Source organism: Danio rerio, chromosome 16 (assembly GCF_049306965.1).
Source record: "Danio rerio strain Tuebingen ecotype United States chromosome 16, GRCz12tu, whole genome shotgun sequence".
NCBI classification, from domain to species: Eukaryota; Metazoa; Chordata; class Actinopteri; order Cypriniformes; family Danionidae; genus Danio; species Danio rerio.
Genome location: NC_133191.1, coordinates 17,567,293 through 17,591,729, shown reverse-complemented (window position 1 = coordinate 17,591,729; position 24,437 = coordinate 17,567,293). Strand labels below are relative to the sequence as shown.

Here is a 24,437-nt window from a genome sequence, read left to right as displayed (position 1 = left end):
TTCATTCATTCATTTATTCAATCAGTTTTTAGCTTAATCCTTTTTTAAATCAGGGGCTGCCACAGTGGAATGAACGGCCATCTTTTCCAGCTAATGTTTTACGCAACGCATGTCCTTCTAGCTGCAACCCATCACTGGGAAACAACCATACACTGTCATTCACACACATACACACGCTAAAGACATTTTAGCTCACCCAATTCACCAGTAGTACCTGGAGGAAACCCACATCAACACAGGGGGAACATGCAAACTGCAAAAATGCCAATGAAACCCAGTCGAGGCTTGAACCAGCGACTTTTTTGCTGAGGCGACAGCGCTACCCACTGTGCCACCGCGTTGCCGCATCAAATATTATAAATAATATTTATATTACAATAGTTTTTCTACTATTGTATTATATCCATAATTATGTATTATATAAATCAGTATTATGCTATTGTATGATAATATACCATTAAATAAGTAATTATTATAATTAGACTATGACTAGTCGAGTTTTGAGATCTACTGTGTACAGGATTTAGGCCCAATAAGTAATACTTCTGTTTTGTCTGAATTATAGAGAAGAAAATTGTTGGTCATCCAGTCTTTAACAACTTTAATAAACTCAGGTTTTGTTGAAATATATAACTGAGTATCGTCTGCATAGCAGTGCAAGCTGAATCTTCTAATAATGTAGGAGTAGCATGTATATTGTAAACAGCAAAGGGCCTAAAACTGATCGTTAAAGCACATGATACTTCACTGGCCTGATTTGTGAAAGCTATCTATTAATATTTACAAATTAGTAACTGTCAGTTAAGTATGACTTAAACTATTGTAGAGCCTGTCTGTGGACACCTGTAAAATTTGGCAATCTATGAGGATATCATGGTATTCTAAAGATCTCTAGTTTAGTTTTTTTCAGAGTGTGAGTATGATTGTTACACCATGGTGTAGTTTTATTCTCTCTAGCTTTTTTCATTTGATGTGTGTCACAGTATCGTAATTCAACAGCATCCATACTTTTAGTTACTACATCAAGGTCATTTGCATTTGTGGGTGCATTTAAAATGAAAGAAAGATGAGGTAAGTTATTCGTAAATTCATCTTTAGTGGATGGGACATTCTACCAGGGGATTTTTTCTGTGCAGATCTGCTAATTTCAGGTAATTATATAGTAAGAGGTAGTGATCTGTTATATCATCACATTGTGTTATAATGTCTACATCAATGTTACCTCAATTCCATAAGACAAATTTAGATCTAATGTTTGCTTTAAGCAATGGGCTGGACCAACAACATTTTGCTTTATCCCAAGTGATTGTAATAAATTTGTAAACTCAATGTATCATTAGTATAATCTCTGTGGATGTTGAAATCTTCTACAAATAGTATTTTATTAGTTTTAACTAGTAAGTCAGAAATTAAATCAGAAAACTCTTTTAGAAAATTGACAGTGTTCATGGGGTTCATATACAGTGATAAAAGCGAGAGATCAAACAGAACAAAGCATCCTGGAGATGTGGTCTGACAGGAGTTTAGTTCTAGCTCTACTGGAATGCAGACCATCAGCACAGAAGAGCCTAGGGAGTTCAGAGAAAACATTGCAGCTATTAGCAAAAAGTAACTTAGGTTCCCCAGCGGGAGGGGAACTTTAATGCTATTTGGAAAAACTTCCTCTATGGGGATTTCGCTAAAAACCAATCATCTAAAAGAGTAATAAAACGAGCCAATGAAATGCCAATGTATTGGCGGCGCCAGCGTACCCAGCGGGCAGCAATTACAATCATTTGTGTATAAAGATGCCAGCCACACAACGCTGAGTACCCTGTTTGCTTTCAGTGCCTCACGGTACTGAGAGAGTCTTCAGTTTTTCCAACATGCTTTGAGAAAGAAAGAGAGAGAGAAAGTGAACTAGAAAGCTGCCGGTGTTTGACAGGCTGTTTTCTCCCGGTCGCAGAGTGTGTGACAACAGAGTGGCAGATGGTCGAGCTGGATCCATTCTTCCGTCCCTGGGCGTTCTCTGGTCCCGTTCTTCTAAAGTGGTTTATATAAGAGCAAGTTTCCTAAAAGAGCAACACAGTCCCATCTTTTTCAGGATGTTGTTCCCTGTCCCTGGATGATGGGCACGAGCACTGTCCTGCATGTCTGGGGGTCCAACATATTAATGCGGTGCTTGCAGGCAGTGCATGCCATCATGCTATCACTACAATGGCATGTCTGTTGCGCAACTAAGATCGTGACTCACTCTTACAAAAGGGTGAACCACGCCTAATGCCCCCCTCAAGTCGGTTGTCACTCAGGCAGATCTGAGGGTTACAGTGGGGGTTAATCCGCTGCCTTCGGGCTCGCTGACTTTCCACTCCTCAGTGTGCTTTGCATGAGTGAAGTGCTCCCTCTAGGGTGGTGAGCGAGACGTTGAATCCAGAGGCAGATATGATAGCCATGCTTTCCTGGGCTGCTTCAGCTGTAGGTCTGGAGATGGTTTATCCCCCAGCCTCGTGGCCACACAGACTAGATGGGTGTTATGTGGAGTCTAAGAAGAAGGCCAAGCCTTTTAACCCCCCAGTCCCCTTCTACCTGGAAGTACACAGTGAGCTCATGCAGTCTTGGTGGGCACCTTTCTCTGCCCGAACTGCATGTGCTTCTGCTCTCACAACCCTGACGGTGGAGCAGCCAGGGGGCATGAGGTGATTCCCCAGCTTGAGCATGCCATTGCGGTCAATCTATGCCGACATGGCGCCTTTTTCTGGTGCAACCCCGTCCTCGACTGCTCTTAGCCGAGGGCACCTGCCTGCGGCTTGAAGATTCCGCCAAATACTTAATAAAATAACATTTTTCCCCTTCTACAAATGTGACAGCCGGGACACTGCCAGTCTGGAATGCAATGCCTTCTAGCTTGCAAGATCAGTGCACCTAGCCAGCAGCTCTGAGTTTGTTGAAGGATGGTCTCCCTTCTCACACACTCCCAGTCGTTCCCTCTTAGGGACCTTGGAGGAAGGTGAAAGCAAATCTTTTGCCTCTTGCTCTTCTGAGGGACCTCAATAATCCACGGCAGAGCCCTCCCACTCTGTGCTTCCCCACCACTAGTGCATCAATGATCATGCCAATAATGCCACTTGCGCAAGCTCTGCCAGTCTGGTTAGCGCTGCCCAGCGCGTTACAAAGGCTCATTCACATGATTAGATTCGGCTACTCAATTCAGTTTACCAAACGGCCTCCCAAGTTCACAAGTGTTTCCCAGGGTCAGTCCTGTGTTCACCCCTGTCCTGTGAGAGCAGATAGCTGTTCTCCTGGTGAAGGATGCAATCAAGCCGGTCTTTGCAGCCAAGATAAGAAGCGGGTTTTATAGTCCATACTTCATTGTGCCCAAAAGGAGTGATGGGCTTTGGCCAATCCTAGACCTGTGCAATTTGAACCATTTTCTTCAAGAGCAGCCGTTCAGAATGCTTACGCAGAGGTGCATCCTCTGGTGCATTCGTCCTCAGGATTAGTTTGCAGCACTAGACTTGAAGGATGCACACTTTCATGTCTCCATTCTTCCACACCACTGCCAGTTTCTGTGGCTTGCATTAGAAGGTCAAGCTTGGTAGTACAAAGTTCTTCCCTTCGGGCTCTCTCTGTTTCCACAAGTTTTTACCAAGCTTGTGGAGGGTGCCCTAGTGCCCCTTCGGCTTGCAGACATCCGCATACTTAATTATCCTGACAACTGGCTGATTTTAGCACACATACTGAATCAATTGATTATGTACAGGGACAGGGTGCTCCGACACCTCGACCTATTGGGGTTTCGGGTCATCCGAGAAAAGAGCAGGCTTGCCCCCATGCAGAGCGTCTGTTTTATCTGGTTGGAGCTGGACTCGATCACCTTGACAGCGCACCTCCCACAAAAGTTAATGCTGACATGTCTAAGAGAGTTTGACAGAAAAACTGTTGTTTCAATGAAATTATTTCAGAGGCTCCTGGGACCTATGGCATCCGCAGCCACTGTCACGCCACTCGGGATGCTTCATATGAGACTGCTTCAGCATTGGCTTCACGATTGGGTCCCCAGGCACGTAGGCACATATCGAGCACTGTCACGCCATACCTTCAGCCCTTGGTCGTACCCTGCATTTATACAGGCCAGAGTGCCTCTAGAACAAGTGTCCCAGCAGGTCGTTGTCTTGATGATTGCTTCCAGCAGCTGGGGGGCTATGTGTTGCGGGCATGCAGTTGCGGGTCCATGGAAAAGAACCTGGTTGCATTGGCATATCAATTGCCTGAAGCTGTTGGCAGTGTATCTCTCTCTGTGCCAATGCGCTCTCACGGAAGCTTCGACGCTCGGGTGAATAGAGGGTTCACTCTAAGTCTGTACAGCTGATATGCACTTTAGAGAAGCTCAGGTTGACCTGTTTGTTTCCTCAGAGAGCACCCATTGCCAGTGTTTTTTTTCTATGATCGAGGCCCCCGAACGAAATAATAAAAAAAGAAAATGTTATAATTCGGAGAGTGTGTATAAAATGTTAAAGATCTGGCCCAACTATCTCCCAAAAACAACATAAACACAGTAATTGTGGAAAAATTCATAGCTTTAAAATTGAGGTCTCTTTTAATAAAATCAAACATCAGGCAAAATCAAATAGTGACAGCCCAATCAGTGACACCCCAATCAGACAGAGGATAGATAGATAGATAGATAGATAGATAGATAGATAGATAGATAGATAGATAGATAGATAGATACTTTAGATAGATAGATACTTTAGATATTTAGATAGATAGATTATAATTTATAAAAGAGGTGGTTAATTTTCTTATCCCTTTTGGGAGACCGGACAGCTGTATTGTGTGTGGTATGTTCAATGTCTTAAGTTTTTATGGTATTTCATCACCTTGGAATTATGTTTCTATCTGCATTCTTAATCATTTTAAAATATTGAGCTTTAAATTTTTTGCATTCCATATAGCAAACAGTATGTGTAACATTTGTTTTTAAATAACATGTCTTAAAATGTAAACAACTTATAAAAAACATCCCATAATGTAAATAAGTTGTCATTTAATAAGAATATGTAAATAACTAAATTTTTACAAATGTGTCAGATAGAACCTTATAATTCTAAGGTGACGATTTGTTACTGTTTTTACTATATGTGATTCTTGTGTTGCATTATGCAATGAATGAGGACTCTTGACTAAAAACCAAATATACCTTTGTTACATATATTGTAACCTAACCATCTATTTCTGTTAAATCCTCAGGGTCCTTTTGTGCATATTGCCAGTATCTGTGCAGCAGTGCTGAGCAGGGTCATGTCAATCTTCACCGGTGTGTATGAGGTAAAAATCCCTGTGAGCTTGTTTGGTGTGTGTTGCAGAAGTGTGTGTTACTCTTCAGAAGCTGTTGACCTTAATTACTGATCTTAGATCAAGTTACAGCACATAAATTCCTACACCACACTATAACCATCAGGGGGTGTTTCATGTTTCTAAACCTCAGGTTAAGAATGAATATGAACTGCTTATTAGAACTTTACTTCCAATAATATTAGGTTGTTTGCATGTCTGTTTGTGTGTAATGTTCATGAATTCTAAGAAATTCTAAAGTACTAATTGCATAATCTTTTATTTTTATTCTCTCTACTCGTCCCTGTCTCATTATCTCTAACACCCTATTATTTTTGCCGTCTGTATTAATAGTGATGGCAATTTGGCATGTGTCTTGAATATGTGTCATGATGTTGTATTAACACCCCCCCCCCCCCCATTCCCCCGATTCACCTAGAATAGTGCCCATGTTCAGGATCTGCTGGTGTGTGCCTGTGCAGTGGGAGTGGCCACCTGTTTTGCTGCCCCAGTGGGAGGCAAGTCTAGCCCACTTTTACCAAGCATGCATTGCATTTTACCATGTTCATCTCTTTTAATTGCATTTATGCTTAGTTAATGTATGTATAAAGCTGGGATTTGAGTTTGCCTTTTGAACTCTGCTTTTTCTGATCTTTATTTATCTTTTCTTCTGTTTTATTTGTTCCCCCACAATGTACCCGCTGACATTGTAATTTGTTCTTCTCTTTACATTCTTTTGTTTTCCTCACCCTCTAACACACTCATTCTCCTGTTTGCTTTTACTTTAAACTCCCTCTTTCTCTCTCTTCTGTCTTGGTGTCAGTAGAACCCCTATGGTTACACAGACATACTGACAGTAGGATGTGCTGTTGGGGTGGGCTGCTGTTTTGGGACTCCCCTTGGAGGTAAAAATTTCCATTTCTTTCTTTCCCCATTGATTTCATTTCCTCTTCTGTCTCCTTCGGCTTGATGCCTGCTTAATAATTAACTTCATCATTACTTCACAGTTAAAAGCACCCATGTGTTATGAATTCTTATTCATAAAAAAATTATGATCATATTAACTACTGTTACTATTACTCACTTTTTTTGGTTTCTGAAGTATTTTCCACTAAAGATTTTAAAATCTTCATTAAAACATTTTAAAGGGCACCTATTTTAACTGTTTTTCAAGATTAAATACAAATCTTTTTTGTTTCCAGAGTGCTTCTGTAATGTTTTAGCTCAAAAATACCCATCGTATTATTTAGTATAACTTTCTGAATGTGGGAGATCTGATCTGTTAGAACACTGTAGCTGTTTTTGTTGCCTGTGCTTTTAATGCAAATGAGCTGGTTCTCCCCACTCATTGTTCACATTTGCATTTCAGAGCTATAAAGATCTCTCTCTATTGCTCTGATGCTTAAAAAAGAAAAAAAAGTATATATATATATATATATATATATATATATATATATATATATATTTATATATTGCATAATGAGAACAATAGCGTACATAAATTAGGGAATACAATATTTTTTATCATCAAAGGAACAAATCAATAAATGATAAAGACAAAAAATAAATAAAATTACAGGGCATTTATAAGAAATAAGAAATTTGCATTATAAAATTATTCTAAAGTTGCATACATCTTTATAGCTTTTATATTTCTAATACCCTTTAAGGTTTCGATATAATGCTTAAGATCAATTTTAAACAAGTAAATGTTAGGTTAATCACTGGACTATTCTTGTTAAGGTGTACATGATACTTCCCATATATAATCAATAAATTAATAAACTTTTTTTGTTTATTAACAAAATAATACAAAGTTTTTTATAATAATATTTATTATTATTATTATCATTATAATTGAGTGTTGGGGTAACGCATTACAAGTAACAAGTAAAGTAAACATACTTAAACTTAAGTAAGAATATTTGAGTTACGTTTTTGAGAATGTAACACTAGTTACGTTTTAGTTGAATTCATTAGCTTTTAAAAAAATTAATTGCTGAATTTAAATTTCAGTAGTCACAATGAATTAAGCAGTCAATGACAGAACGCAAGAAAAAGGAAAGAGAATTGTTTCAATCCACAGTGATTTTACTTAAGACAAGAAGTACAAAAGTAGCAATCACATTGATTTAAACTTTCAATAATATAAATACAGACATATAACTCTGGGTAAGGAAGTTTTCTGATAACATTATCCTAAAATATATTTTTTTATGTGTATTTTTTTAAGGTAAATGTAGGTGTAGGTTATATGGTGTGTTACTTATCACAAAGCCTCTCTATTAAAAAAGAAAGAAAGAAAAAACAAGTTCTAAAAAGAGATCAAGCCTCAGCCAGGTAGTGTAAAGTAACAAAAAAGAAACTCAAAAGTAACGTAATGCATTACTTACCATAAAAAACCAATTAACGCAACTAGCTTCTTTTTAGGTGAGTAACTATTGTAATGCATTACTTTTAAAAGTAACTTTCTCCAACACTGTAATTATTATTATTATTATTTTATGTCAAAAAAATCTTCACAAGATAACTGAATTTTAAATGTTGTAAGTTTAAATATAAGATTTTAAACATCAAACCAAAACATTTGTGTATGTTTGCATTGAAAGAACAAGTGTTTTTTTTTTTTTTTTGATCCCTCTTCTAATCCACAAAAGGTGCATGCAGATATAATGTCTCTAAAAATTTTTACTTGAACTTGTCAAAAACTTGTTTTACTGGATGAATTAAATTGATTAGTTTATATGTCACTTCTTTAACTTTATTGGTGAGACAGTATTTAGGTAAATTCCATTTTTTCCCCCGTTCAATCTGCTAAAAATATGGAATTCCAAAAAGGTTTGACGTGTGTAGTCTTCACCTTCTGTGTCTCGCGTAGATAAACAGCACAGTGAGCGACAAGTAAGAAGCAGATCTCACTTACTACAGTAAGAACTTTTCCAAAGGTTATTTGACTCTTTTGTTGTGGAGTTAATTCAAGTCTTTCTGCAGCGATGAGTCACACACAATGTTGTTACAAAGTTTGCGCATACACACACACACACTAGCACTGATTTTCCATGGCAAATAACAGGAAACTGTAATATACCCTGCTGTATGGAGATCCCTTATGTTAATGTAAAAAATAAACATGATTTAGGTCGGCGACGCAATGGCACAGTAGGTATTGCTGTCACCTCACACCAAGAAGGTCGCTGGGTCACTGGTTTTAGCCTCAGCTGGGTCAGTTGGTGTTTCTGTGTGGAGTTTGCATGTTCTCCCTGCGTTTGCATGGGTTTCGTCCGAGTGCTCCGGGTTCCCCCACAGTATAAAGACATGCGGTACAGGTGAATTGGGTAGGCAAAATTTTCCGTATTGTATGAGTATGTGTTTGTGTGAATGAGTGTGTGTGGATGTTTCCCAGAGATGGGTTGCGGCTTGAAGGGCATCCACTGTGTAAAAATGTGCTGGATAAGTTGGCGGTTCATTCTGCTGTGGCGACCCCGGATTAATAAAGGGACTAAGCTGAAAAGAAAATGAATGAATGAATGATTTAAGTCCACAAACCGGGATTGAAGCATATTCTGCAATTGTATTGAGATGCGGCTCCTGGTGATGAATTACACAGTGATTTTACTGACTTTCCTTTATTACAAACATGCAGTGTTTAAAAAAAAAGTAAACTTCTAAAACCCATTCTTGAGAATCAGATGATCACAGAGAGCTAAAGAGCTTTTTTAAGCCCAGTTGCTTTGTTTAAGTCCTGCCTTTGTTGATATCATTGTGCACGTTACAGTGCGAGGCATGTTGTTGCATGGTTTTCAATCAATTCGGTGGGCTATTTTAATGTCAGAAAAATAAAATAGAGACCTACTGTGTTTATATCACCCTAACAGGACTGTGGAGACACTATACGATGAAGTTTATTTTCTTCGTAGGTGCCCTTTAAAACTTGAACTTAATGAGCCAGCTATTTAAAAGTATTTGAAAATCTGACAAAGATGCGTTGGTGAATGCTGTAATGAGAGAAAAAATACAATCCCATTAGCCTTTAAGGCAGGGGTGTCCACACACAGTCCTGGAAGTCGAGTGTCTTGGAGAATTTAGTTCCAACCCTAATCAAACACACCTGAACAAGCTAATCAAGCTCTTACTTGGTATACTAGAATGTTTCAGGCAGGTGTGTTGAAGCAAGTTGGAGCTAAAGTCAGCAGGACACCGGCCCTCCAGGAGCGACTTTGGACACCCCTGCTTTAGGGTCTATTTATTTAATTTAAGGTCTATTACTGTTAATGGTGGTTTGTTTGTGCATACTGTCATTCCAGTTTATCTATTAAGTTTTTACTCTTGTTACCATTTTTTCTATTTTTAACTGTGTTTTCTCTCTAACTTTCTTTCTAAGCGTTAACTTTGTTTTTAATCTTTTTTTTTTTTATTCATGTTTTCTCTGTCTCTCAGGTGTGTTGTTCAGTATTGAGGTCACATCAACATACTTTGCTGTGAGGAATTACTGGAGAGGATATTTTGCTGCAACATTCAGTGCCTTTATATTTCGAGTACTGTCAGTATGGAACAAAGACTCTGGTGAGACACACATACACACACGCAGGTAGATATAATAATGATAAATGCATGAATTTCACAATATATGACGAGCTGTTCACTGCTGACTGATCATGATAAATGAAACACATTAAGCAACATTTTAGTCTGGACCTTGTTTTTGAGTGACCAAGTTGTTTCAAATATGCTGATGTAAAATTCTCTGTGTATTAGTTGTGAGATTTTTTAGTATCTTTTTTTGCAGGTTACATCATTAAAACAGTGGAAATAGGAATGAGTCTTTTTTATTTAGCAGTGAAACTCTTGTGCTGTGTGTTCAAGGTTCCCATGGACTGTTTGATGCATATCACTGTCTTCATGTTTATTTAGTCTTTCATTCAGTCTTCGGGTTTGAAATATCATGTTTGAATGTGTAGAACAACAGTGCTTTAATATGCATCAACATGGCTGATACATCTGTTTTTCCCCCACAGTCACAATAACAGCACTGTTTCGTACAAATTTCCGGATGGATTTTCCCTTTGACCTGCAGGAGCTGCCAGCTTTTGCAATAATCGGGTGTGTAGATTAGTGTGTGCCTACATGCATGAAAGTTTATTATGCATACTTGCACCCATGAAAAAAGCACTGTATGTAGCATTGGTTTGTTCTCTAGTTGATATGTTTCTAAATTGTGTGTGTATGTGTGCAGGATCTCATGTGGGTTTCTAGGGGCGTTCTTTGTCTATCTGAACAGACAAGTTGTTCTGATCATGAGGAGGCCGACAGCTCTAACACGCTTTCTCACAAAACAGCAAGTCATCAATTACATAAACCTACATATTGTATAATTAATAGTTTTAATTTAATTTAGTAAGTCATATTTACTTAGTATATAAGCATTATTTTGCTTATATTCTAAATGGTGTTTAAAATTATATCTATAACTTTACCAACATGATACTCACAGTGGTAATTTATTCTGCCTGTGTGTGTTTGCTGTAGCCGTCTGATTTACCCTGGTGCCGTGACACTAATTATAGCATCCTTCACATTTCCTCCTGGTTTTGGACAGTTCATGGCTGGAGAGGTGTGTATTCTCTTGCATGTAGAAGTAAATCTTAAACAATATCTATAAAGAAAGTTTTAATAAGCATAACTAATTTAGGAGTCTTTTATTTTCTTTCAACTTTTTTCAGGGGTATTTTTTCGGGGTATTTTTCCCCGACATTAGCCCCATTAAGAAATATTGTTTTTCAATTGGCTTCAGAACAAACCATTGTTATACTGTGAATTGTCTAAGTTAACCATAGTTTTTCATAGTTAAGTCTTTAAATTGTACTTTAGGCTGAATATGAGTTTCTTGAAAAATATCAAGTATAATATTATTTACTTTCAATATTGCAAAGATTAGTTATTAAAACTACTATGTTAAGGAAATGGTTAAAATAAATCTCTCTGTTATCAGCACTTAGAGAAAAATGTAAAAGAATTCAAATTTAACAGGAGGGCTAATCATTTTGACTGACACAGAAGCAGTAATTAATTCATTTTGATGTTCATCAAACCACTCTGTTACTAGTTTTGCTATGTGTATTTGTGCATTATTCTGATACATGGCACCGCCTTCAGGATATAATGTTTGAATCATTAAGTGCACATGGTCCTCCAGAATGATTCGGTAGGCCTTGGCATTGATGCACCCATCTAGCACAAGTATCATGGCATAGGGAATGCCATGATATTGCAGCCCAAACCATCACTTATCCACTGACATGCTTCGTCTGGACATGCAACAGTCTGAGTCATAGTGCTCAACCCTGTTCCTGGAGATCTACCTTCCTGCAGAGTTCAGCTCCAACCCCGATCAAACACACCTAAACCAACTAATTAGAATCTGAACAGTACTTGATAATTACAGGTGCAGGTGTGTTTGATATGAGTTACAACTGAAATCTGCAGGAAGGTAGATTTGCCACCAGGAAGGTTGCATGCCACCCAGAAGGCTATGCGTTTTTGCGGCTTCTCTACACAGTAACTCTCGCAGATGTAAGAAAAACAGTGAAGGTGGACTCATAAGAGAACAATACATGTTTCACATTGTCCACAGGCCAAGATTTTCACTGCCCGCAGTACATTAATGCTCTACATTAACACCCGCCACCCCGCCAAATGCGGGTTAGACACCTTTACTAGCCACTTTGGCTGGTTGGAAATCATTTTTAAATTGTAGTTTTCTTAAAAGCAGGGTTCGACAATAAGCATGGCCTATTATGTGCAAATGTGATCTTTGAATCGAGAAGCAGACTGACAAAAATATCTGTATTTAAATATAATATCTGCAAAAGAATGGTGAATACATGAGAGCATGATCACTCGTGCTAACAGCTGATGTGATGTGCGCGATTTTTAAAAAGCGCGCACCCGCTCTCGTTAACTTGCGCAAAGCAACCGTGCCTGGAGGAAGCGCAATGGGTGCGATTGGTTCCCTTTGAAATAGACAGGACAAAAAGCGATGATTGTGCACCCACAGTCCTGCTGCTTTCAAGAGCTCAAGATTTAAAAAAATACCCATATTCTTTTCTATGCAGTAGCAGTCACTGCTTTCATTTTAATTATTCCTAGAAGAGATTATTAGCAGGCCTATATTATATATGTGCATGGTATGTTTTGCCTGCTTTCTTTTGCTTACAGTTATTTTTGTTGGTATGGTTTAATTATAATTTTTTACAATACCATTGCTTTAATTGTGAGATTGCTCCCCGTTTATGTGTAGTTAACTAGTTATCTGGGACTGTTAGCCACAGATTACTGTGCATATTTTAGATACATGACAATAATTATTTTTTAATTGTAATGTTTTTTTTTTTTTTAAGTTTTGTTGAATTAAAAAGTGCACATATAAATCTATTTTTCCCTTGTTTTTACACATTAAAAATGGGTGTGGTCAGAGATAAATTTGGTAAATCCCTAATTTTGAGCCCTGAAAATTCGTGAAATAAAAACTGAATGCATTGTGACACAACCCATTTGCTCATCCACACTGAGCAAGCCAATACATACTGTAATACACACGAGAAGTTAAACGAATGAGAAGGCATGTGGACATAACACAATATCTAAATCAAGTAATTTAGCATGTCAAAGTCAAATTTAAGCAAAATATATTTTCAAAACAAGAAAAGTGTGGCTAGTGAAAACGGCGAGTGGCTAGTAATGTTGGAAATCTACTAGCCACAGCGGCTGGTGATCAAAAAAGTTAATGTCAAGCGATGTATTGCGATATTGCGTTTATACAACAGTTTGACATATATGATGATATATACACACACACACACACACACACACACACACACACACAGTTGAAGTCAGAATTATTAGCCCCCATTTGATTTTTGATTTTTTTTTTGCTTTTTTAAATATTTTCCAAATTATGTTTAACAGAGCAAGGAAATTTTCACAGCATGGCTGATAATGTTTTTTTCTTCTGGAGAAAGGCTTATTTGTTTTATTTCGGCTAGAGTAAAAGCAGTTATTAAATTTTTAAACACCATTTTAAGGACAAAATTGTTAGCCTCTTAAAGCTATTTTTTTGACTGTCTACAGAACAAACTGTCATTATACAATAACTTGCATAATTACCCTAACCTGCCTAGTTAACCTAATAACCCAGTTAAACATTTAAAAGTTACCTTAAGCTGTATAGAAGTGTCTTGAAAAATATCTAATAAAATATTATTTACAGTCATCATGGCAAAGATAAAAAATCAGTTATTAGAAATGAGTAATTAAAACTATTATTATTAGAAATGTGTTGAAAAAAATCTTCTCTCTGTTAAACAGAAATTGGGGAACAAATAAACATTCATTCAGGGCAGCTAATAATTCTGACTTTAACTATACATACACACATATATACAGGGTGGGCCATTTAACGTCCTGTTTGTGGAACATTAGTATATGTGAAGGGGCAAACTTTTCAAGACGGGTGGTGACCCTGGTGGCCTTTTGGTTTTATGGTAACTTTATTCTTTCAGCTGGACAAGGGTGGGAATTACAGTTAGCTACAAATTACAATAGATCACCCTCAGCATAGTCCTTGAAAAAGGGTCAAAATGACAGATAACTTTTAGATTTTTTCGTCACTGCCGAAAAAAATCCATCAATGACGGAAAACATTCAGTTAACGCGACTTCTGATATATACATATATATGTGAATGATGAGTTCAGATGCAAAAGCCGCTAAATGTGATTTCCGCCAACAATGAGATAATGACATGAAGTGAATGCTTTAGACACCTACTACACCATCAACAAATAGATTTGCTTCAATTCATCCAAATCCCAGCATCAGCGCATTCAGAAGTAACAGTTTGTTGGCAAAAGCCACTAAACGCTGTCCATAGATATATACTGGGTGCTCCAATTTCCCCCACAGTCCAAAGATATGGGGAATTGGGTAGGCTAAATTGTCCGTAGTGTATGAGTGTGAATGAGTATGTATGGATGTTTCCCAGAATTGGGTTGCAGCTGGAAGGGCATCCGCTGCGTAAAACATATGGTGGATAAATTGCTGGTTCATTCCGCTGTGGCTACCCCTGATGAATAAAGGGACTAAGCCGAAAAGAAAATGAATGATTGAATGAATAAATATTGTGTTTTAGTCATCAAACCAAATCTTCTCAATACCACAACGATCTTGTATATCTTTCATAACAATGATTGGAATGAAGTTATGTGCCACTACAATCAAATCAAGGGATTGTGGTGTTAAAACGATGATCAGTTTACAGTTTTGTTGTCAGAGATATGAAAATCTACACTTAGGATTTAAATGTACACTTAAATGTACACTTTTACTTATCAACTTAAAATTGTAAGGCAACTTGCTGCTGACCTTTTTACATTAACTCGACTTACTGTAAATCAAGTCAAGTGCAGTATTGGGGTTAAAAGATGAGTCAACTCAAAGAAAAACAAACTGCAGCAAGTTGCCTTACAATTTTAAGTTGAGTCAACTTTTTTTTTACAGTGTATTTGGTACTGTAAATAAATGTAAATTGATTTTCCCACTATTCCCCTCCATGTTTTTATGTTATTTTGTTAACACTACTATGTTACAGTATGTTCATTTCAGTTACGTGCATACAGTTTAATTTAACATCTGTTTTAATAAACAACGTTTATTAAAATGTTATTGCATGTTTAACCATGTTGGTGAGTAGTAGTTATCGGAATGGCACTATGTGCCTTCTACATATGACTCGGTTTTTCTTCAATGGAAAAGCTGTTTTATGATGATTTTCTCATCACCACCTGCTTTTGGTGGTGTTATTTTATTTGAATTAAAAAGGTACAATGTAGATATTATTACTTTAGATGGTTGGTGTATTAACATTGATTAATGTAATGCAATATGGTTGTTTACTATAAATTTAGAAATATTAGTACCTTATATTTAACAGCACATTTGTCATGGCAATCATGGCTGCTATTTTTACAGTATTATTTTTTACACAGCTGATGCCCAGAGAGTGCATTAATTCACTATTTGATAACTACACTTGGACAAAGATCTGGGGTTCACCAGTCCCACCTGGATTGGGTCGATCTGCTGCCTGGCTTCACCCACAAGTCAGCGTCTTTGTCATCCTTCTCCTCTTCTTTGTCATGAAGGTGATCATTTTTTTAAATAAACTTTGGAATTACTGCACACTATGAATTATTTATTTAGTATTAGCAAATAATCAATTCATTATTTGTAATCATTTAATCGACCATCAAGTATTAACTCTAATTGACATCAGTACACAGTATGTAAAATTTGTAAGCACATGTTTTTTAATGATTAATTTTTAGTAATAAATTATTTCAATATTTACAAAGCATACAGCATTTGTAGCTTTAGTTATAAACTGCTCACTAATGTCTGTTAATGTAGAATTAATGCTTTATAACTGATTAACTATATTCTAATACTTTATAAATTAGTCAGTGTGCAATTATTATACAATGTAACTTTTACTTTTCCTCTCTTGTTCACACATAGTTCTGGATGTCTGCAGTCTCTACAACAATGCCAGTTCCTTCTGGAGCTTTCATGCCTGTTTTTATATTGGGTCAGTTAAAAAAATTCATTTTTTCCATTTAATTTAATTTTTTGAAAAGTAGCAATTAATTTTACTCACTAATGGACACAATTAATTTGCAACTTAATATTCTTACATGCAATACCTTTAAAGACTTAAATAATAAAAGGCCAGTAAATTTGTCATTATTTGTTCACCATTTACTTGTTCCAAACCTGTTTGAGTTTTTTTTTTTTTTTTTTTTTATTCTGTTGAACACAAAGGGGGATATTTTGAAGAAAGCTTAATATCTGTATACCATTCACTTCAGTTGACTTGTTTTTCCTCAAAATATCTTTTTTTTGTGTTCAATAGAATAAAGAAAACTCACTGGTTCAAATGTAATCATACATTCATTTATTTTCTTGTCGGCTTAGTTCCTTAATTAATCCGGGGTCGCCAAAGAGGAATAAACCGCAAACTTATCCAGCACGTTTTTTAAGCCCTTCCAGTCGCAACTCATCTCTGGGAAACATCCATCCATACACACGCACTCATACACTACCGACAATTTAGCTTACCCAATTGACCTGTACCGCATTATGTATTATTTAGGGGATCTTAAACAACCATGCCTTGTTGTATTTCAAGATGACACCTGCCTCAAATTTTAAAACTGGCTTTTAGTTGGCTTAATTTTGTCACACAAAATTGAATGTGTTTGTGATGGCTTTTAAAAGGTGCTAGCATTATAAAGTAAGCTTTACAAAATAGATGATTATAAATAAAAAGATAAAATAATTGCATGATTGATAATTGATTGCAATAATATGATAAGATTTTTGAAACAAACAGGAGCGGCATTCGGTCGTTTGGTGGGTGAGATCATGGCTACACTTTTCCCCAATGGAATTCTGTTTGATGGAATTGTCTATCAAATCCTTCCTGGAGGCTATGCAGTGATAGGTCTGCAAATATTCTACCTTCAAGCTAATCCTTTACCCTGTTCTTTTGTTTTTATAATTTTATACTTTCATTTGCTTTCTCTTTTATTTTATCAACATTTAACCCACTTTTGTTTGTGTAGGGGCAGCAGCTATGACAGGAGCAGTCACACATACAGTTTCAACAGCAGTGATCTGTTTCGAACTGACAGGCCAAATCTCACACATCCTACCCATGATGGTGGCAGTGATTCTCGCCAACATGGTAGCCCAGGGTTTACAGCCTTCTCTTTATGACTCCATCATTCAGGTCAAAAAGCTGCCATATCTTCCAGAGCTCGGCATCGGTCACATCAGGTACCATAAGCAGAGATATGGAAACTGACATATAAATATAAAATATTGGATTTGAATTAGTGGTAGTGGCTCTCACCTTCAAGCTCTTCAAGCTATATCATTTTCTTTGGGGTTTGTTTGATGATTTTGCTCTTTGTGTCCAAAACAAGGAGAATGCCAAAAATGATGGACAGACACTATTAAGCTTTTGACATTTCTCTCTTGTTTTTCTATGACAGTAAATATAATATCTTTGTGGAGGACATCATGGTGAAGAAAATAAAGTTTCTGTCACCTCAGTCTACTTACAGAGAGCTGAAAGATCTCCTGGAGTCCACGTCTCTTAAAACCATCCCGCTCATTGATTCCAAAGGTATGTATTGTGTGATCAATCTACTTTTTATTTCATAGTGCACAGTTTATTTTAGATTCTTTTCAGACTATGTGTTCTATTCAGTATAATGAAACAAAACATTGCATGAAAAAGTATGATTACTCAAACATACAAAATTTGTTTTACAATCATTCATACATATTTGTGATAAAATTAAAGTCACAATTATTATAATTCATGTATTCATTCATTTGTTTTCTTTTCCATACAAATTCATTCACACTCATACATTACGGACAATTTAGCCTATCCAATTTACCTGCACCGCATGTCTTTGGACCGTGGGGGTAACCGGAGCACCCTGAGAAAACCCACGCGAACATGGGGAGAACATGCTCCGAACAAACTCCACACAGAAACAGCAACTGACCCAGCCAAGGCTCGAACCAGCGACCTTTTTGCTGTGAGGCAATAGTAATACAGACTGCGCCACCGCGTCGCCATTATTATAATTAGTACAAAAAATCAAGTAAACATAATAAAGTTTATTGTGTGTGCCATGTTTGATAATTAGTAGTCAAAATGTGCATACTGTAGGTAAATTCTGTATTATTATCCATTAAATATATTGTAATTTGGAGAAATAGCCACAAGTATTAGTTGAATTTCAACATATAAATTACACTGTGAGATATACACCACCCGACAAAAGTCTTGTAGTCAATCCCTGCTGTAAGAGTAACAAATAACTTTTTGTTGATCATTTGGAAAATTGGCAGAAGGTAGATTTTGGCAGAAGGTTGCCAGCCCAGTCACAGATAAAAACATTATTGAGCATGTCTGGGTTAAGATGAAGGAGCAGGCATTGAAGATGAATCCAAAGAATCTTGATGAATTCTGGGAGACCTACAAGAACACTTTCTTTGCCAGTCTAGATGACTTTATTTTTAAGTTATTTGAGTCATTGCAGAGATGCATGGATGCAGTCCTCCAAGTTTAAGGGAGTATATTGTTTAAGTGTCAAGACTTTTGTCTAAGCAAAGTCAGATCTTATATGTCCTAATTAAATAATTAAAACTCAAGGCATAATCATATTATATTTTGGTAAAATGAGCCTAATCTAGAGGCTTTTGCCTTTCATATAAGCCACTTATAATGCCAAATGATCAACTAGAAGTCAAGTAATTTGTTGTCCCTAAAACTTGGATAGGTGACAAGACGTTGTCAGGTAGTGTAGAGTCACCATCACAAGAAATGAACAATTATGAAAAACAAAATCGAAGCCCAATTTTGCCACATAGTAAAACCTTATTAAGAGATAAAATAAAGTCACATTATGAGAATTTTTTTAAATGTTACAATTATGAAAAAGAAAGCGATTACAAGACTGACAAAATTAAAGAACCCCTATTGTGCATTATGAAAAGTAACATTTTGGTTTTGTGGGTCCGCAACAGCATATGATATCAGATTATTGTCTTATAATATGCATTTATTTTTACCTAATTATCCCAAAGACTCTCATGCAATGTATTCATTGATTTGTTTGTTGCAAACCCCTCCTGTGCATGAGGCTAAACTGTGGTGATTAGTCTGATGACCCAGTGTGTTGTGAGATCTTTGCTGCACAATAGCAATTACATGTTGGTTTTATCCCTCTGAGGTTTCTTTAACTAGTTCTGATCCCCACCGGTCACCGGTCATTCAAACAAAACACCTGGTCTTAAGTTTAACTGTAATAACATGCAGTAACATCCCAGTGTTGGGACATAGCCTGTCTTATTTACTGCTAACGTGTATAGCCACTACAAGCAGTGTTTGATATTTCGATTGGTTACTCAAAAGTCTTGTTCAGGCACATGTGATTTTTAAAAAAAAAAATTTTGGAACTTATTTCAGCTACATTATTTTTTCTATAACCTACATACCACACATATTTTTTTCTAAAAAAATGCAAGCATGCACATCAATATTCTCACATAATCTCACATATTATTGTTGCACAGTTTGTGCTGAATACAATAAATAAATAAATAAATACACGTTGGCCAATACTATGTAAAAAGTAGCTGAAATAAGCACAAATGTCAGGACATGTTAAAACATCTCAGAGGCCCCAAAATCACATCAGACCCCTGAGGGTTAGACTGTTAGATGGCCTGTTCCCATTCAAAATACACCAGAGTTACCAACCGCTACTGCGTTGTATTTGAAAATTTATTCCCACGCTGCAAAAATTGAACCGTGAGAATGCAGACCTCTACACTGAAACAAAACAAATGTGTCGAAGCTTCGAAAAGTTTCAGAACCTGTCTCTACAGTGACACAGAGTGGTCATTTTTATGCATTGCTTTGGAACAGCTTCAGCAAAGAAACAGTTAAGCAAACTGAGGTATTGCATCCCACATTGTAGAGTTGAGGTTTCAAGTGCTTTATTGAAGAGGTAAAAGTTCCTGACTAGAATGCAGATACCTGTATAATGGGTTCAAATCCAGGGTGATGCAGATTTAGATAATAGTTTTTAATGCACTGTTCTTGTAACGTGTTTTGTTTTAAAATTGGTCTGACATCCAAATAAACACATCAATAAGTATGTCTTGTTTTGGTCATAAAAATTAACAGTATTAAAATACATCAATTTCAGAGTTTCAAGTCGAGATTTAAACTCGGGCCACTTGCAGCACAGTTACTTTGTGCAATAGGCTACATTTTTTTTTCAGTCAATTGCAGATTTGCCAGGTCTTCAAACATTTCTAAAATGACAGATGTTTTGAATCGCTTTAGTCAAGTGACCTGGGGCCTCATGTACAAAGACTTGCGTTGAAATCATACTAAAACATTGCGTACGCAGAAAGCTGTAAATGTGCGTACGGAGTAAAAAATTCAGATGTATGAATAGCTGCATGTGCCGAATCACACGCATATTGTCATTGAACATGCAAATGAACTTTAAATTGAGTGCACGTGCACGAGCGCAAAACCCCTCCTTGCCACCTCCCCCTAATGAATATGGTAATGACTCTACTTTGGCAAAACCCAACGAAAAAGCAATAGCAAAAGCAAGCAAAAAGAGAAACTAGTAAAAGAATGTGATTTGGAGATGCTGCTTTCGGAGGTATACTGGAGAAAAACTGTGTTATTTGCAAGTTGTTTCCTCTGGAATTAATAACAAAAGAAAAAAATAGAGTGGGACAGTTTAGCTGATGCGCTTAACACAGTAGGATCTGAACATTGAGTGGATTAAAAAAGAAATAGTGCGATGTAAACCTGTAAAAATTTTTTTGTGTCATTTACAGCGTGAGTGGCGTAGCTCGTAAAACACATAGCATCATGTTTTGACACGTTCAAGCATAAACTCGGTTCGAATCAAGCGTCTGATGAACTCATTCTTCTTTTTTTCCCCCGCTACATATCAGATTTTGCCTATACTCTTCATCACGAGGAAGACAAGTAGGAATCATTAATAATCATCATATTTTATTTGCACATTTATTGAATGGAAATGTTTTTGATTCACGTATGCAAATTCGTCTACAGAGTGCCTTTAAAGCAATGTGTGTGCAGTAGATCGCTCAGATTACATTGGGAAAACGGCGACCGCTGCAAATTGCGATTTAATGTTTGCCTGATCAACTGCATGGTATGGAAACCTTATATACCTGCTAGACATACGGATGAACCCGTCTCATACAGCTGCCATTGCACGGCTCAACGACACTTTGTAAAGTGTAATTTAACACAACTGTCTCTAGGAGTCGACAATAAAAATAAAACAGACAGGAAATGTGCGTACGCCAGGCATTAAGTTGGCGTGGACCTGCGCGCATTCCCACGTTCATTTCATTATTAGTAAATCCAAACGTAAGCATGAAACCTGGCTTACGCAACGTTGATACATGAGGCCCCTGGTATTTCAGAACACTGTAGTGACATGACCTGGGTATTTCGAAGATCCTTTGTCACCTGACCTGGGTGTTTCGGATCATTCTTCGGTGCAGTGAATACTGTGCTTTGAGGACGTCTGTATTCACATCAGCCATCTCTTTTTTTTTGTAAAAAGAGTGGGAACCCTTCTCATAGTGTTTATTCAATCTTTTGTCCTCGGATATGGAAACATTCAGTTGCTAAAACAATATCAAATTTCTCCCCATGCCCAGATACAATGATTCTGTTGGGTTCCATTGAAAGATGTGAACTTCAGGCTGCTCTTGATTGGTGGCTGTCAGCTGAGAGGCGGGTTTATAACCGAGGTGAAGGCATGGCCAGCCTAGTGTCGGAGGGCAGCTGGGAGTCCTTTGTCTTTGTGGATGAGGAGGTTGGAGAGGAGAATAGAGACAAGGTTAGTACATCTTCAAATGTATTCACACACACACACACACACACACACACACACACACACACACACACACACACACACACACACACACACACACACACACACATTGCACACCCCATTGTTTGTAGACAATGTTCTAATTTTTTGTTTTGCTCAAGGGTTTATGTAAAATTCTCAGATTTGACAGCAATAAGCTAAGATCTATCTGGCAAATATATGTTCTCTACTTAGAATTAAGCAAATTACTTGTACTTCTCTCAGACTTTTATTGAAATTATTTACAGGGTAACCGAGTCTCTGAAGAGTGTAATGGCCCAGTAGGGTCATCTAAAACCACAGACATCTCCACTAATCACACCACATCTGGTGAGTTTTTCTGTATTTATATTAGTACTTATATTTATAATGAGTTCTTAAAGGGCACCTATTATAAAAATGGACTTTTGGAAGCTGTGTGGACAGAACCGTGTGTAAGTGTGTCCACAGTCATATTGGAGTGATATAAACACAACAAGTCTCTTTTTTTATTTTCTTCAAAATAGGATCCAAATGAATTAGGAGGGCTGTTTTCCCTGCCCACCAAACTGATTGACAGCCGCGTATTAACTTGTCTTCATAAAATGTACAGTATAAGGATATCCACAAGATAGGACTTGCACAAAGCAACTAAGATTAAAAGATCTGTTCCACTCTCTGTGATCATATATACGTCAAGAATGAATTTCCAAGTTTAAAACATTTTTAAAACAGTGCATGTTTGTAATAAAGTCAGTAAAATCGAATTGTATTTTATCACCACAGCTGAATGTCAGTACAATTATAAAAGATGACACTTCAATCATGGTTTGTGGATAGTAAATTAGGTTTATTTTGTACATTAATGCAACCGATATTTATACAGCAGTGAATATCAGTGTGTATCCTGTCACATTTCTCGTGCAAAAACAGTGCAAAGTTAAATGCACGTTGTGTGTATGTATGTGTGTGTGCGCATGTGTGCGGGCATGCATGCATGCATTTGTGATTTACGAATGATCGTCAGACCACGGGGAAATGATCTGGTGCTCCCTACGGCCAGTCCACCCTTGACTGTGCTGTTTATCTTAAATCTTGAAAAATGGGTAAAATAGGTGCCCTTTAAAGTTTCTAGATAATCTGCATCCAAATCTACACCAACTTAACATAGAATGTATTCACACAACCAGTTTAAGCCCCTTCTTACCAGTCAAATGTTTATCAATAGAGGTTTGTGATATTTCACTGGGTTATTTAAGCTTATTTATAAGTTCTTTCAATCTTAACAGGAGCCTTAAAGTCCATGAGGAGGACTTTTCAACGTCTTTTCTCTTCATCTTCTTCATCAGGGCAAACTAAGCCTGAGGTGTGTGCTTTAACATTATTGTCACTTAAACATAGTAGAACAGCACAATTTAGAGATGTGCCACTTACTGAAGATAAGGGTGGAGTTAATATGGATGAATCATTTTAAAGCAACGAATTGGAATGAATAGGACTTCTACTGATCAAAATTGTATCCCTAATTTTGTATAGATAAACAAAGTGGTATACACTAATGTGGTAAAAATTTTAATGCAATTGAGATTTAATGGATTTAATTTGGTTGTACACACAGATAAAATGATTTTAAATTTTTATTTACATTTCTGTGTGGAGTTTGCATATTGGGTGTCCCCAGTTCTGGGTTATGGCTGGAAGGGCATCTGCTGCATAAAACATATGCCAGAGTGGTTGGTGGTTTATTCCACTGTAGCAACCCCTGATAATCAGGGACTAAGCTGAATGAATGAATGAATGAATGAATGAATGAATGAATGAATGAATGAATGAATGAATGAAGGAAGGAAGGAAGGAAGGAAGGAAGGAACGAACGAACGAACGAACGAACGAACGAACGAACGAATTGTCCCCCAGCTCTGCTGCCAGACCAATTAGATGGGTGTGATGTTGAGGATAAGAAGGCCAAACCCTCTAAGCCTCATGTCCCCTTCTTCTTGGAGGTGCACAGTAAGTTCACGCAGTGCCGAGGGCACCTTTTTTGTCAGGTCTGCGTTCACTTCCACCTCACCTATCTAAATGACAGAGCACTTCAACCGACTTTGCTCTGAAAACACCAGGTCGGCTGTGAGTGCCCTGGAAGGACAATGACCACACTAGTGGTCCAGGAACGCCACCTCTGGCTAAACCTGGCAGATATGCGTGACGTTGACAGTTTGCTTTCCTATCTTAACACACCCATATCCCAGGCTGGCCTGTTTGGCGACACCGTAGGTGAGATCACCCAGGAAATCACAACGGGGAAAAAGCAGTCAAGTGCAATTGGTTTCAAAAACTGCTCTCCTCGTCGAACCATCGACTTTGGCTGCTCTTCGCCAAGAGTGCTCGTCTGTGGCTCCAAACACCGCCAAGTCTGGCATGGACTACAAAGCATCTAATATAGACATTGTTGATTTGGAGGAATTTTGAGTTTAGTCAGTCACATATGAAAATACTGTGTGTTATGTTGAGAATTGGGACGATGCTGTTTGATGGTATTTATTTTATCTCTGATATTAACAGTTTTGTT

At 37.3% G+C, this 24,437-nt stretch overlaps 1 protein-coding gene across 23 annotated transcripts in view; it reads left to right on the top strand.

Moving 5' to 3' along the window:
• The window catches only part of clcn1b (chloride channel, voltage-sensitive 1b), a 66,880-nt gene that overhangs the window by 30,728 nt on the left and 11,715 nt on the right, over positions 1-24,437 (top strand). For 12 of the 23 annotated variants that reach the window (XM_073926022.1, XM_073926020.1, XM_073926019.1 and 9 more), the window contains exons 6-19: positions 5,230-5,307; positions 6,140-6,218; positions 9,751-9,876; positions 10,329-10,413; positions 10,547-10,648; positions 10,840-10,924; positions 15,356-15,511; positions 15,885-15,954; positions 16,759-16,869; positions 16,991-17,204; positions 17,423-17,556; positions 21,675-21,856; positions 22,138-22,219; positions 23,158-23,234. In XM_073926022.1, the coding sequence (XP_073782123.1) occupies positions 5,230-5,307; positions 6,140-6,218; positions 9,751-9,876; positions 10,329-10,413; positions 10,547-10,648; positions 10,840-10,924; positions 15,356-15,511; positions 15,885-15,954; positions 16,759-16,869; positions 16,991-17,204; positions 17,423-17,556; positions 21,675-21,856; positions 22,138-22,219; positions 23,158-23,234 (1,581 nt within the window). Of the gene's footprint in view, positions 1-5,229; positions 5,308-5,752; positions 5,832-6,139; positions 6,219-9,750; positions 9,877-10,328; positions 10,414-10,546; positions 10,649-10,839; positions 10,925-15,355; positions 15,512-15,884; positions 15,955-16,758; positions 16,870-16,990; positions 17,205-17,422; positions 17,557-21,674; positions 21,959-22,137; positions 22,220-23,157; positions 23,235-24,437 lie in introns of all 23 variants that reach the window. The other 11 variants (XM_073926008.1, XM_073926015.1, XM_073926014.1 and 8 more) reach the window with 3 other exon arrangements.